This window comes from Bos taurus, chromosome 10, assembly GCF_002263795.3.
Source record: "Bos taurus isolate L1 Dominette 01449 registration number 42190680 breed Hereford chromosome 10, ARS-UCD2.0, whole genome shotgun sequence".
Lineage (NCBI taxonomy): Eukaryota > Metazoa > Chordata > Mammalia > Artiodactyla > Bovidae > Bos > Bos taurus.
In genome coordinates this window covers 57,847,663-57,860,940 of record NC_037337.1, presented here as the reverse complement: position 1 = coordinate 57,860,940, position 13,278 = coordinate 57,847,663, and the positions used below count along the sequence as shown (strand labels likewise).

At 42.6% G+C, this 13,278-nt stretch overlaps 1 protein-coding gene across 5 annotated transcripts in view; it reads right to left on the bottom strand.

The window, feature by feature from the left end:
- MYO5A (myosin VA) overlaps positions 1-12,026 on the bottom strand; it is a 205,627-nt gene extending 193,601 nt beyond the window's left edge. For 4 of the 5 annotated variants that reach the window (XM_005211877.4, XM_005211879.4, XM_024998029.2 and 1 more), the window contains exon 1: positions 11,913-12,026. In XM_005211877.4, the coding sequence (XP_005211934.1) occupies positions 11,913-11,939 (27 nt within the window). In that variant the 5' untranslated portion in view covers positions 11,940-12,026. Of the gene's footprint in view, positions 1-10,378; positions 10,813-11,912 lie in introns of those variants that run through there. The other variant, XM_059890853.1, reaches the window with a different exon arrangement.
- Positions 12,027-13,278: the final 1,252 nt, after the last annotated feature.

The following is a 13,278-nucleotide window of genomic DNA, read 5'->3' as shown; positions in this document are numbered from 1 at the left end:
CACCACAGTTCAAAAGCATCAATTCTTCAGCACTCAGCTTTCTTTATAGTCCAACTCTCACATCCATACATGACTACTGGAAACATCATGGCCTTGACTAGATGGACCTTTGTTGGCAAAGTAATGTCTCTGCTTTTGAATATGCTGTCTAGGTTGGTCATAACTTTCCTTCCAAGGAGTAAGTGTCTTTTAATTTCATGGCTGCAATCACCATCTGCAGTGATTTTGGAGCCCAGAAAAATAAAATCAGCCACTGTTTCCACTGTTTCCCCATCTATTTGCCATGAAGTGATGGTACCAGATGCCATGATCTTCGTTTTCTGAATGTTGAGCTTTAAGCCAACTTTTTCACTCTCCACTTTCACTTTCATCAACAGGCTCTTTAGTTCTTCACTTCTGCCATAAGGGTGGTGTCATCTGCATATGTGAGGTTATTGATATTTCTCCCAGCAATCTTGATTCCAGCTTGTGCTTCTTCCAGCCCAGCGTTTCTCATGATGTACTCTGCATAGAAGTTAAATAAGCAGGGTGACAATATACAGCCTTGATGTACTCCTTTTCCTATTTGGAATCAGTCTGTTGTTCCATGTCCAGTTCTAACTGTTGCTTCCCTACCTGCATACAGGTTTCTCAAGACGCAGGTCAGGTGGTCTGGTATTCCCATCTCTTTCAGGATTTTCCACAGTTTATTGTGATCCACACAAAGGCTTTGGCATAGTCAATAAAGCAGAAATAGACGTTTTTCTGGAACTCTCTTGCCTTTTCAATGATCCAGCGGATGTTGGCAATTTGATCTCTGGTTCCTCCGTCTTTTCTAAAACCAGCTTGAACATCCAGAAGTTCACAGTTCACGTATTGCTAAAGCCTGGCTTAGAGAATTTTGAGCATTACTTTACTACCGTGTGAGATGAGTGCAATTGTGCAGTAGTTTGAGCATTCTTTGGCATTGCCTTTCTTTGGGATTGGAATGAAAACTGACCTTTTCCAGTCCTGTGGCCACTGCTGAGTTTTCCAAATTTGCTGGCATATTGAGTGCAGCACTTTCACAGCATCATCTTTCAGAATTTGAAATAGCTCAACTGGAATTCCATCACCACACTAGCTTTGTTCGTAGTGATGCTTCTAAAGGCCCACTTGACTTCACATTCCAGGATGTCTGGCTCGAGGTCAGTGATCACAACATCATGGTTATCTGGGTCATGAAGATCTTTTTTGTATAGTTCTTCTCTGTATTCTTGCCACCTCTTCTTAATATCTTCTGCTTCTGTTAGGTCCATACCATTTCTGTCCTTTATCGAGCCCATCTTTGCATGAAATGTTCCCTTGGTATCTCTAATTTTCTCGAAGAGATCTCTAGTCTTTCCCATTGGATTGTTTTCCTCTATTTTTTTGCATTAATAGCTGAGGAAGGCTTTCTTATCTCTCCTTGCTATTCTTTGGAACTCTGCATTCAGATGCTTCTATCTTTCCTTTTCTCCTTTGCTTTTTGCTTCTCTTCTTTTCACAGCTATTTATAAGGCCTCCTCAGACAGCCATTTTGCTTTTTTGCATTTCTTTTCCATAGGGATGGTCTTTATCCCTGTCTCCTGTACAATGTCACGAACCTCTGTCCATAGTTCATCAGGTACTCTGTCTATCAGATCTAGTCCCTTGAATCTATTTCTCACTTCCACTGTATAATCGTAAGGGATTTGGTTTAGGTCATACCAGAATGGCCTAGTGGATTTCCCTACTTTCTTCAATTCAAGTCTGAATTTGGCAATAAGGAGTTCATGATCTGAGCCACAGTCAGCTCCCAGTCTTGTTTTTGCTGACTGTATAGAGCTACTCCATCTCATGAAGTAAATATTGTTATCCCCATTATAAAAATGATGAAATTGAGGCACAGAAATGTTAAGGTCACAGAGATAGTGAATAGTGAATCCAAGATTCAAACCAGAATTCAAGTGCAGAGTTCATGCCTTGACAGCTATGATACACTCCCTGAGTTTCAGGTACTGGGAGAGGTGGAAGCCAAGGAAGGAACAGTTGTAACAAAGTCCTCTGAACAGTCTGGTCCATAGTAAGGCCTCAGTAAATATTCACCATTATTATTTGTTAATTGTACTGCCTTGGAATCATGCATTTATGCAAGTCACAGTTTTTAGAAGAAAGCAAATGAAAACTAAATAAGGTAAATTTCTATGTTTTAGTGGAGGAAGAAGAGCAAAGAACTTTCAAGGATGCTAAGGCTTCAACTCAAGTTTCCTATGTCTTCAATACCTAAATTTTCACACAATCAATCTCCAACCATATTTGTGGCTACCAGTCCTTAAAGTGGGCTGTTATACCAAGCAATGCCGGCAGGCCTCACAAACCCCGAAACACCTTCTATGTATGAAGAGTCCATTTTACAGTGACGTCTTTATCACTGGTGTGTTTTGTTCCATCCTAATTGCTTTAAAATAGGTGTGTGCTCAGTCACTCAGTGGTGTCCGACCTCTTGCAACCCCATGGACTGTAGCCCTCCAGGCTCCTCTGTTCATGGAATTTTCCAGGCAAGAATACTAGAGTGGGTTGCCATTTCCTACTCCAGGGAATCTTCCCAACCGAGAGGTCAAACCTGCATCTCTTGCGTCTCCTGCACTGGCAGGCAGACTCTTTACCACTGAGTCACCTGGGAAGCCCAGGTGGTTGTGCGAAAGGTCTCTCAGGTTCTTAACGGCTCGCTGAAGAAAAACTCATCCTCTGACCACTCCAGACAAATAGTAGTTTGCTCTAATTAGAAGGATATGCTGTTTACAAGCATATCCTTGTAACATATATTCATTTTGTTGGAAATAACATATATTCAGGTAGTTTTCAAGTTACAATGTAATTGTTTATACTTTAAGACAGCAGCTTCATGGGTTTGTTTGTTTTTTTCTCTTTTTAAAAATATTTCTAATTCTATTATGCTTTCTGACCCAGATTCACCCAAGATCAAGCAGAAACAGTGAATAAGAACAACAATAAGGAAAATTGTCGGAAAAAGTAAATAGTTCAGATTTCCAAAAGGATTAGTTTTTTTCAGTAAACTTATATATCCTACTCTAAGAGGATTTTTCCAAACAGAATAAAGGTACTGGATGGCAGAAGGCATCTCACAGAAATGGGACATCTGGCCATCCTAGCCCTGAAGCAACATATATAAAAAGTGCTATTTTTAAAATGAAATAAATATCAATACCCTACCCTGAAAAATCGTAAATGCCAACCCTTGCCAAAGAGATGTAGAGTCTGAAATTGACTAAAGCTTACTAATCCAAGCAAAGATTTATGTACAACAAATGTTCATCATAGTACATTTCTTTTTACAGTGAAAATTGGTGGTAGTGGTGGTAGTGTTCAGTCACTAAGTCATGTCAGGCTCTTTTCAACCCATGGATTGTAGCCTGCCAGGTTCATTGATCCATGGGATTTCTCAGACAAGAATATGGGAGTGGGTGGCATTTTCTCCTCTGGGGAATCTTTCCAACCCAGGGTTTGAACTCACGTCTCCTATACTGGCAGGTGGGTTCTTTACCAACAAAACCACCAGGGAAGCCCACAGTGAAAATAAATTATGGTAAATAATTTATGGTACACCTGGGTGATGGAATATTATGCAGCCATGAAAAACATTTTTAGTGAATATTTTATAGGACTCCCAGTGGTTAAAAGTCCAAGCTCCCAATGTAGGGGACATGGGTTCAATCCCTAGTTAGGGAACTAAGATTCTACAGGCTGCACAGCACAGTCTAAAAATTTTTGCTTTAAATTTTTTTAATAAAGAAATATTTATAATATAAAAATTATCTCAATATATATTAAGCTTAAAAATCATAAAAATACTAATATAAATAGGTAAAAGACTTAAAGAAGTAAATTAATGGTTGAAAATGATAATCTCTGGATGGTATAATTTGTTTTTACAAAATTTTCCTTTATGCTTTTTTTATTTTCTGAATTATCTATAATACAACATTCCTATAAGCAGAAGAGGTATTACTAAAAAGTCAATTTTTAAAAGTTTTTCCAATTAATCTCCATTTTTATTTTTAACTCTTTCCCACTTTTCCTACCCTAATCTAGGTCTCAAGATCTAGGGCAGTGGTTCTCAAGCAGGGGCAGGAGACCAGGGATTGCTCCCTAGGGAACATTAGGCAATGTCTGTAGACAACATGGATCGGTTGTCACAACGGTGGCTGGGGGTTGCTACTGGATCTGGCAGATAAAGGTTAGAGATGCCACTAAGTATCCTACAACACACAGGACATGTCCCCAGAAAACAGAATAGTGCAGAAGCTGAGAAATCTTTGTTAGAATGAAAACAATGAGTATCAACAGGAAGGCTGGGTTAAGATACAATATTAGCTCTAGTGGGTTTAACTTCCCATCTCCAAAATAAGATTTTAACGAATACACATTCTAAATCGATGAAAGTTTAATCCAGATTTTGACCCAAATTTATTACTATTAAGAAGTACTTTTCCTAATTTTATGGAAAATATCTCTAGTAGTTCTGCTTCCAACCTGAGCATGATGCTTAGCAAACTAGAAGATATTTTTCAGCTTGAGCATAGAGAGATCAAACTTGTTTAAAAGTTGTTTTAAGTACTGCTATAAAAAAATTTTAAAGAGACAGTGTATCCTTAAAGAAATAGCTGATTATCTTATTGTAATCACTCCAGTATGGTAAGATGAAAAATTAGGTTCTAACTAGTCTAGCCTAATTTAAAATTAGTCTAACACAATAGTGTTTGTTTAAAACACATAAACTCACACAAAATTACTTTCTAATTAGGACTGAATAAAAGATAATTTTTAAATCATCTACCTTCAAAAAAATTGAAGTATAGTTGATTTACAATATTATGTTAGTTTCAAGAGTACAGCAAAGTGATTCCATTTTATATTTTTTTCCAGATTATTTTTCATTATAGGTTGTTATAAGATACTGAATATAGTTTCCATGCTATGCAATAAATTCTTGCTACTTATCTATTTTATATATAGTAGTATATATCTATTACTCTCATACTCCTAATTATCCCCCTTCATATGCTTTATCAACATTTGCTGTTATGGATTCTCCAAGGCTTTTCTTTTAATTAGAAGTTACTCTCTAGGGGACAGATAGCCAATATCCTCCCAGTCAAAAACCCTCCCATTCATCTGCTCAAAAATCAGAACAGGAGGCAGAACTCAGGCACTTTGGCACTTTTGGTGACTGATTCATAGTGGATATTGTTTTGTCTCTCTAGCACCATTCCTTCTGATGGGGAACAGCTTTCAGCTACCCCACAAGGTCTGAGTGGGACTATCAATCACAACGTCCTATCCTCCCTCTGGCCTCTGAGATGAGCAAGACTGGACTGCTCACTGCCTTCCTCCCCCATCACCTCCTCAGCACAGTGTCAGGAGAGGGCACATGACCACAAGCAAGGTCAGTCAGAAATGCTCCACCAGGCTCTCTTCTTCCAGGCCCAGAGCTAGACCATGTGATTGGCGGGTGCCACTTACCACTTTTTTCATCCAGAAAAGAACTGTCCTGAGGATGAAACCAATGTCAAATAGCAGTCTGACATGAAAGTCAGTGACAGAGAATACCAGAGACCATGTCTGAGTCTTGAATCTAGCCATGCCTAGGCTTTTAGGACATCTAAGCAAATAAAATCCCTTTTGGCTTTGAGTTGGGTTTCCATCACTTCCAACTAAAACAGTTCTGGCTAATAAACTATCAAAGAGAGATCTGGAAAGTCTATGTGTCAGAACTATGATCCATGAATTAGCCAGACCCTTTCTATTATCTACATCTTAGCTGATATCATAACCTGAGACAATGTGTCTCATATGTCTAAAACAATGGTTAGATTAGAAATTCATTTTAAATGACTGTTTATTTCAAGCTCTAACAAGTATCCTTACTAAACTGGGATTTGATGTTATAAACTTCTAATCTTGATGTTAAATAATTCACTATTTTCCCAGTTTACCTTCATCTTTTTGAAGAGTCTGTCTTTTTATTCTGTCAAGCCTCTTCACTTCCCTGATCATTTTATTTCTCCCATTCTGAAGTTCCTTCAGAATATATTTATTAAATAATTATAAAATAAAATAAAAATATACCCCAACCATAGACACAGGATTCCTGGCCAACACAATGCATGTTTTTGTATGAGTGAATAGAGAGACAAAACTTTTCTTTTTTTATGTCCCCTCTCCCTCCAGTCCAGCCCTGTGCTCACATTTATGAACACAGTGGCACTTCAGACCAAATGAGGTAGATAAATGTTCCTCATGAACACTTAGGAGTGGATGACGCACTTCTCCCTTGATTTCAATCAAGTTTGCAGCTATTATTTTGAAATTAAAGCATAATCACATCATCCCTAAGTTCTACGATTGGCAAAAGGCCTCTGTGGAGACATTTAATGCAAATGGAAGCTGGTTAAAGAGACTTTCAACTGAAAAGGGCTTTAAAGAGACGTGGAGGCTGTCTATGGTGTGAAGAAGCCAGGGATAAGTTTCTGTAAAGGTTACAAATCTCTATCAGTACAAACCCAGACAGGTATTACAACTAAGGTCGATGGGGCAAGAGAACTGTTAAAGGGCTGAATTGACTAAAGGGCATTTTAGCACACTAATGACCTAAGGAAACAAGGCATCAAAGGCAAACACCATCAGTAAAGGTGAGGAATGAAAGAAAGATTAAATAAACCATATAAATTCCTTTCCATCTACTCCCTTCTCCCACTGTCGATGAAGTGCGGGTCTCTATATCGTTATCAGTATCAGTTGGGCTCCAAAGTGGAACTATAACATACATTTTTGGGAAAAAAAAAAAACAACACACAACTCTTTCCCCTGCCCCTGCAGGTGAGCCAACTCCAGTAAATGCTTTGAATAAGCAGGGGAAGAGAAGAACCCAAGAACCTAAGAACTTCTGAGAGTGACAGAAATGTTCTGTATCTTGTTTGTGATGGTGGATACATGACAGAATATCAAAACTCAAACTGTGCACTTAAAATGAATTTTATTACATGCAAATTATACATAAATAAAGTTGATTAGAGAAAGACAGAGACACAGAGGTAGGAGCCAGAGGGAAGGAAGAAGACAGTCTCCCAGGCTGACAAATGGAGAAAGTCTGGGAAAACCACTGTGGGACAGGACAGGCCCGTCAGAGTGGAGTGGGGCTGCCCACTTGGTATTTGACCTAGGGTCAGGTCTTATTCTGCAAATCAGCCAGGAGTTTATACTCTGATAATACCTCATACTTTGTTAAGAACTACCTAAACTGGGGACAAACAAAGCCAATCCATCCTCCAGTGGGCCATGTGCCTCTAGATTCTCCTGATGAATTTTGCTGCCTCTTCCACACTCTCAATAGGAACGTTATCCCCCTCCACCCCATCTCAACCTTTTGGAAGCTGAAGTTAAATCCCTGGAAGCCCATTCAGATCATCCTAATGCCCCCCTACTTCAAAAAGCACCAGGAATATATAAACTATTTATCTGGCAGTAACAACCCTCATTAAAATGGTAACTTTTTGGTAACCTTTTAGCCACTGGGCAATACATCAAACTGTCACACTTCAAGAAACAGTAACAAATTTCAAGAGGAAATCAAGACTATTCTGCTTTGCACAAGCAGTCTAAAGAAGTATTTCTGAGTAGCTTACAAGTTTCACAGAGTCAGCAAAACTTCGACATACATGAGAATTAACTTCCAATTTCTAAGCTAGAGCCACTGGTGTTAACTTACACTATTCCCTCTCCTTCCTACCTTGAATCTGCTTCATCACAGAGAACTCTCACACCTTCTGCCTGTACCTCAGTCTAGCAGATGTCCATCACTTTCCATTTTGTTTCCTCCAACAGTTTCCTTGGTTTCCGTGATGCCCAGCTCTCCTCTCTATTACTCACCCTGTTCAACATGCCTGAAAATGTGCTGACTTGTTTAACCATTTCTTTGTACTCTGCTTCTGTCCTACAAGTGGACTAATCATCCCAAACCATTATTTTCTGTTTCTCTCCTGTTAAAATATTCTTTCATGCATCTAACAAATACTTAATGAGCACCTACTATGTGGAAGACATTGTGCTAGGCTCTATAGGAGGTAAACAAACCTGATCAGCATCTCAGGGGGTTAACAGTATTGCGGGAGTGGCTTACATATACACAAATAACTATAATAAGATAAAATGTGTACAAGTCAGGCCATTGAGACAGAACTGTCAGCTGGATGTCAAGTGAAATTAGAATTAGTAAAGGAGAAGAATTGGACAAACAAAAGGCTACAGAGGTTTCCAACCATTAACAGGCCAAAGAACATTAGGAAGAAATATAGACAGAAGGAGCCTGACAGGAGACTTTAGAAAAGTGAATATACTTGCCAAAGCCCCAAATCAGGGCACAATATCAGAGATTTCTGTTCTGCTTTAAGATATTGGAAGCAGTCTGAAAAATGCAATTTCAACACCAAAATATTAGAATTTCCAGGATTGATGCCTTAAAGGGACAATGGCATAGAACATAAAATTGGAACTATCCCAGAAAATATCTAGTCCATGTGGCTTTGGTAGGTATGAAGAAATACAATGGGAAAGGAAGATTACAGATATACAATCTATTGGCCTAACAGGTGTTTCACCTAAGGAAGTTTACTTGGCTTCTCAAGTTGGGGGTTTAGATAGCTTTTGCACTGTTAGAAAACTCAGCATCCTGACAAACTATGGGACTCCTAATTAAACTTGAGGTAATGCTGGCTATTCTACAGCATTTATGTGCTGCCTGTGGAGTCTGGGAACCTGATGAGAGGAAGACTGGGATGCCATTTTATTGCTGTTGGTGACCCATTCAGGTCTAATTAATAAACCCTGTTCCACAAATGCTGAATCCTTTGAAGTTGCTGAAAGTAGTTACAGGTGATGTCATGATTCAGATATCCACTGGCAAGTCATGACTAGCAAACATTTTTAAAGCCAGATATAATAAGATGTCCCAGCCCCCTGTGATTCTTTCAGGAACAAGTCAGGTGGATCTAAAAGCAAATCAACACACAACTGTGTGGTTATACTAAATCCTTGAGCTGTACATTTTAAATTGGTGAATTGTATGGTGTGTGAATTCTGTCTCAATAAAGCTGTTATTTTTACCAACAACAAACATGCTTTAATCAAAATGTTAGTTTCCAGAAATGCTGTATCCTAGGAACCAGGCTATTGCCCTGAAAATGTTTATACTGTTGGAAAAATTTACAAAAAGGAAGCCCTGCTAAATTGCTGTGACAAAACTATTATCAATGTAGCTAAAAAGAATAAACTGAACGATCTTTTGTCTTTCACTGTAATAGGAGCTGATTTGTATCACACATCTAAATCTGCCTTTAAGCTCTGAATGACATTATTTAAAAGGGCACTTTACAAATTTAACTGCTTTATGTTGAATATCATAATTATGGCATGTCACTATTATGTCTTTCTTTGTAGACTACCCCAGAACTTCCTTCCCTATAATCCTCTGCAAGGGAAAAATCCTTGTGTTTATCCACTGATATTACTTCTAATGATTTCCCTCTTCCTCTAATAATCACTACGCAAGCCTCTATCTCTAGACTCATTCCAACCTTCTCATGTCCCAACCTGTTCCCTAACTTCTACAAATAAATATCATACCAGCTGTCTGCCTGCTGCTGAGGCAACAGCAGGTTATTTATGCCCTTGGAGATTCAAATTGGGCCAAAAATAAAAGAAGCAGGCTGTGAGCCCTTTGAGGAAAAGGATGTGTCTTGTTCATGTGAGAACCCCTCAACATTCCGCAGGGTACCTGGCATTCAGGAGGAGCTCAATTAATAGTTCTGCCTGCCATTAAGCTAAGGTCCACTCACAAAAAGAATAAGCCAACAAGCCAAGTGACCAGATTATTCTTAGATACAAATGTATTTAGGAGAAGGCAATTAAGCTCAACTTCCTTATTGATGCCTAAACCAGTTTGTCTTTACAATGACTAGAGGGTGAATTTTAAAACAGATTGTGATGATGCCACTACCAAAGCCCCCAAACTTAAAATTTTAAAAATCCCAGGATCTTTTAAATTTTTTTCTTGCCAATTATTTGGGGGTATGGGGGGGCGGTGGTTGGGAATACAGATCCAAAATCCAAGAGAAACGTATTATCCAACCAGTCTTGTTAAGCAGGCTACAAATAGGCAGGCAGCTGAAGGATGGACTCCTCAGGCAGTGAAGAATGGAGTCTATACAAAGTAATTGAGGAATATTTATAGACCCTATCTCTTCTTGTGAAAATGACTGATATTTCTTAGCACTTACCTCTAAGAAATGAGTTAATATGTATAAAGCACTTAAAACAGTACCTGACACATAGTTAGCTTTATATAAGTGTTTCTTAATGAAGTAAATTCAGATCAATTTCCAATTGCATTCAATCATATGTTAGAATCCACAATGCCTTAAGAATGACCAGGTTTAGGGAGAAGTTTCAATTGTGTAGTTTTCAAATCTGCAGCTGGAAACAAAGAGATCCCAGGATATGTTTCATGCAAACTCATTTCATGCTTGAAGAAATATACCTTATACTTGTAAAGAAATTCACAGGTTACAAAAGCAATCCCATCTATTATTAAGTTTGATACTCACAACAGCCTTGTGAGAGGCAGGGCAGGTAAAATTAACTCCATTTACAGATGAGTACACTGAAGTACAGAGAGATTAAGTGATTTGCCCAAGGTCACACAGTAAGTGAAAAGGCCCAGACTAGAAGAATCAAGGTCTCTGGATGCGGGGAGTGGGGGGCGGGGGGGGGGGGGGTGGTCCAGACCTCTTCCTTCTATAACATGCTGCAACTTGGGCTTACTTGGGTCGTATTTGGAAGCAATGATTCTGGGACCATAAATGTAGACTTGAAATGCAAGACACAAATGCAAACTAGAGTAGTTAAGGCAATTCTGTTAACTGGCATTGGAGGTAATTAATAGCTGACAAAACACTGACCTACACAGGAGTGGTAGTATAAAATGCCATGACTACACAGAGTCACAAAGGGCACCACACACTGTCTTGACAGGTAAGTTCTCCAAAATATGCCATTCAGAGATCCGCAGCACCAGAGAATATTGGCATCAGTATAAGAAAGGAAAGGCTGCCAGTTCCCTTGAACTAAACCCAGAAGGAGAAGGCTCGCCCCAGCGGCTGGTGAAGACAGGGAGCCTAACAAGGCTCTGAGGGATTACACGCAGATTGCAAATTCCCAGCGACAAATGAGTATCCACCATCCCAGTGAAATCAGCTTGCATTTATCCGTATCTTCCCCAGGGGCTCTCCACCCCAGGGTAAGCAATCTGAAACCCGGCAACTAAACGTGAAAATCGACTGGCGACCGTTTGCAGGATTCCAAATCTCACAGAAAGGTTGGCTGGCGGTTCAAGTGGCACCGCATACCAACACAAGACGTTATTTTAAGCGCGTGTCCCTCAGGGAGAGACCGATCAGATCTACCAGATCTAGCATCTCCCACCAGCCAGGATTTTTCCTAAAGCAAGACTGAGAGCTGAGCAATCCTGACCCAGGCCCGCCCTACTAAATCCACAGGGGGCCTCTTTCCACTTAGAGACCCGCACTGCTCCCGGCCCAGAAGCGTGGCAGGGACCAGAGAGGCACCCCGAGGCAGGGCTGCCCCCGCCGCCTTAACCATCAACGCCCGAACGAGGAAGGCGCCCCTGCGGTTGACCCACGGGCGGGCAGGGACCGGGATTTTGAAAGGCTCGGAAAGGGGGTGGTGCAGGCGGGACCTCACCGGGCCCCCGCGCCCCGGCCCCTCCCTGGCCTGACAGCCGACGGCGGCGGGTCGCGCGGCCCCCTCCCCACGGCGCGGCTCGCGGGGCGCCTTACCTTTGTGTAGAGCTCGGACGCGGCCATGGCGGGCCCCGCGGCGCCGACGCCCCCCGCCTGTGCGGAGGCCGCACCTCGCCTGGGCGGCCGCCCGCGCCAACTAGGAAGCGCCCCGGCAGCCGCTGGCTGGGAGGAGGGCAGGGCCCGGCCGGGCGGGGCGGGCCGCGCAGGGCGGGGCGGGGCGGGGCGGGGCGCCTCAAGCGCTGCCGGCCTGCGGGGGGCTCGCCATCACTCCCGGGCTCGCCGCGAGCAGTGGCGCGCGCGCGGTGTGCCCGGGGTCCTCCGGGTCGCCGCCACAGCCACCCAGGCGGCCAGTGATGCTGCCGCCGCCGCCTCCCTGTGCATTATGGGAACGGGAGGAGGCTGCGCTCCGGCGCTGCTGCCACCGCGGCGGCTTCGGGTTCTCTCGGGCTCACGCTGCCTCCCAACGGCTGCGGGCCCCGAGCATCATCTGCCTGCCAGCCAGCGTCGCCGCCGCCTCCTCCCGCGCTGCAGAGCCCAGAAGCCCGCCCCAGGACACCTGCTACTCGCACAACCTTCCCAGGGGCGCGTCGCCTCCTGGATGCCCTCGACCCCAAGCAAGTACAGGACGGTGCAGAATAGCCCAGCCCCCGAGAGGGGAAGCGATAGCTGTGTCACTGAGGGTGGCCAGGTAAATGATTGCGACTCTGCAGGCTGCTTCTCCTGTGCTTCCCAGAATTTGTAGAGAAAGGAATTTGGGGAGAGGCTTCTTGGAAGGTCACAGAATAACCTAGAATTCCAGAAGAGCTTTGTTAGCCTTAGAGGTCTGGGAGTGAGCAAGAACTGGGAATCTGAGAGAAATAATCACCATGGTCACCCCGACTACTTCAGCATCTGCCACAGGGTCGTTTCGTGAAACCAAAGCATAGGGGGTTTTTAAACTATAAGTGCGCCTGGTACCAAGATGCCGCCATGGGGCAGCCCTGGAGCCTCCGCTCCTAGGCCTGCGCCTGCATAGCGGTCCAATACCCTTTGGTCCCAGCCTCTTTCTCTATCTAGTCGCTGTTATCCTTGCACTTCAAGCACAAGAATGTGACCCTTCCACTCCACCCACCATGCCGTCTTCACCCCCTACCTCCTACACAGCCACACTTTCATTCCAGCTTGGCTAATCTCTGTATTTTTCACCCAACCTCTTTTTAGTGTGGCCGGCTTCCCTCAGTTCTTTGAACTCTTCAGATCAGATCAGATCAGTCGCTCAGTCATGTCCGACTCTTTGCGACCCCGTGAATCACAGCACGCCAGGTCTCCCTGTCCATCACAAACTCCCAGAGTTCACTCAGACTCACATCCATCGAGTCGGTGATGCCATCCAGCCATCTCATCCTCTGTCGTCCCCTTCTCC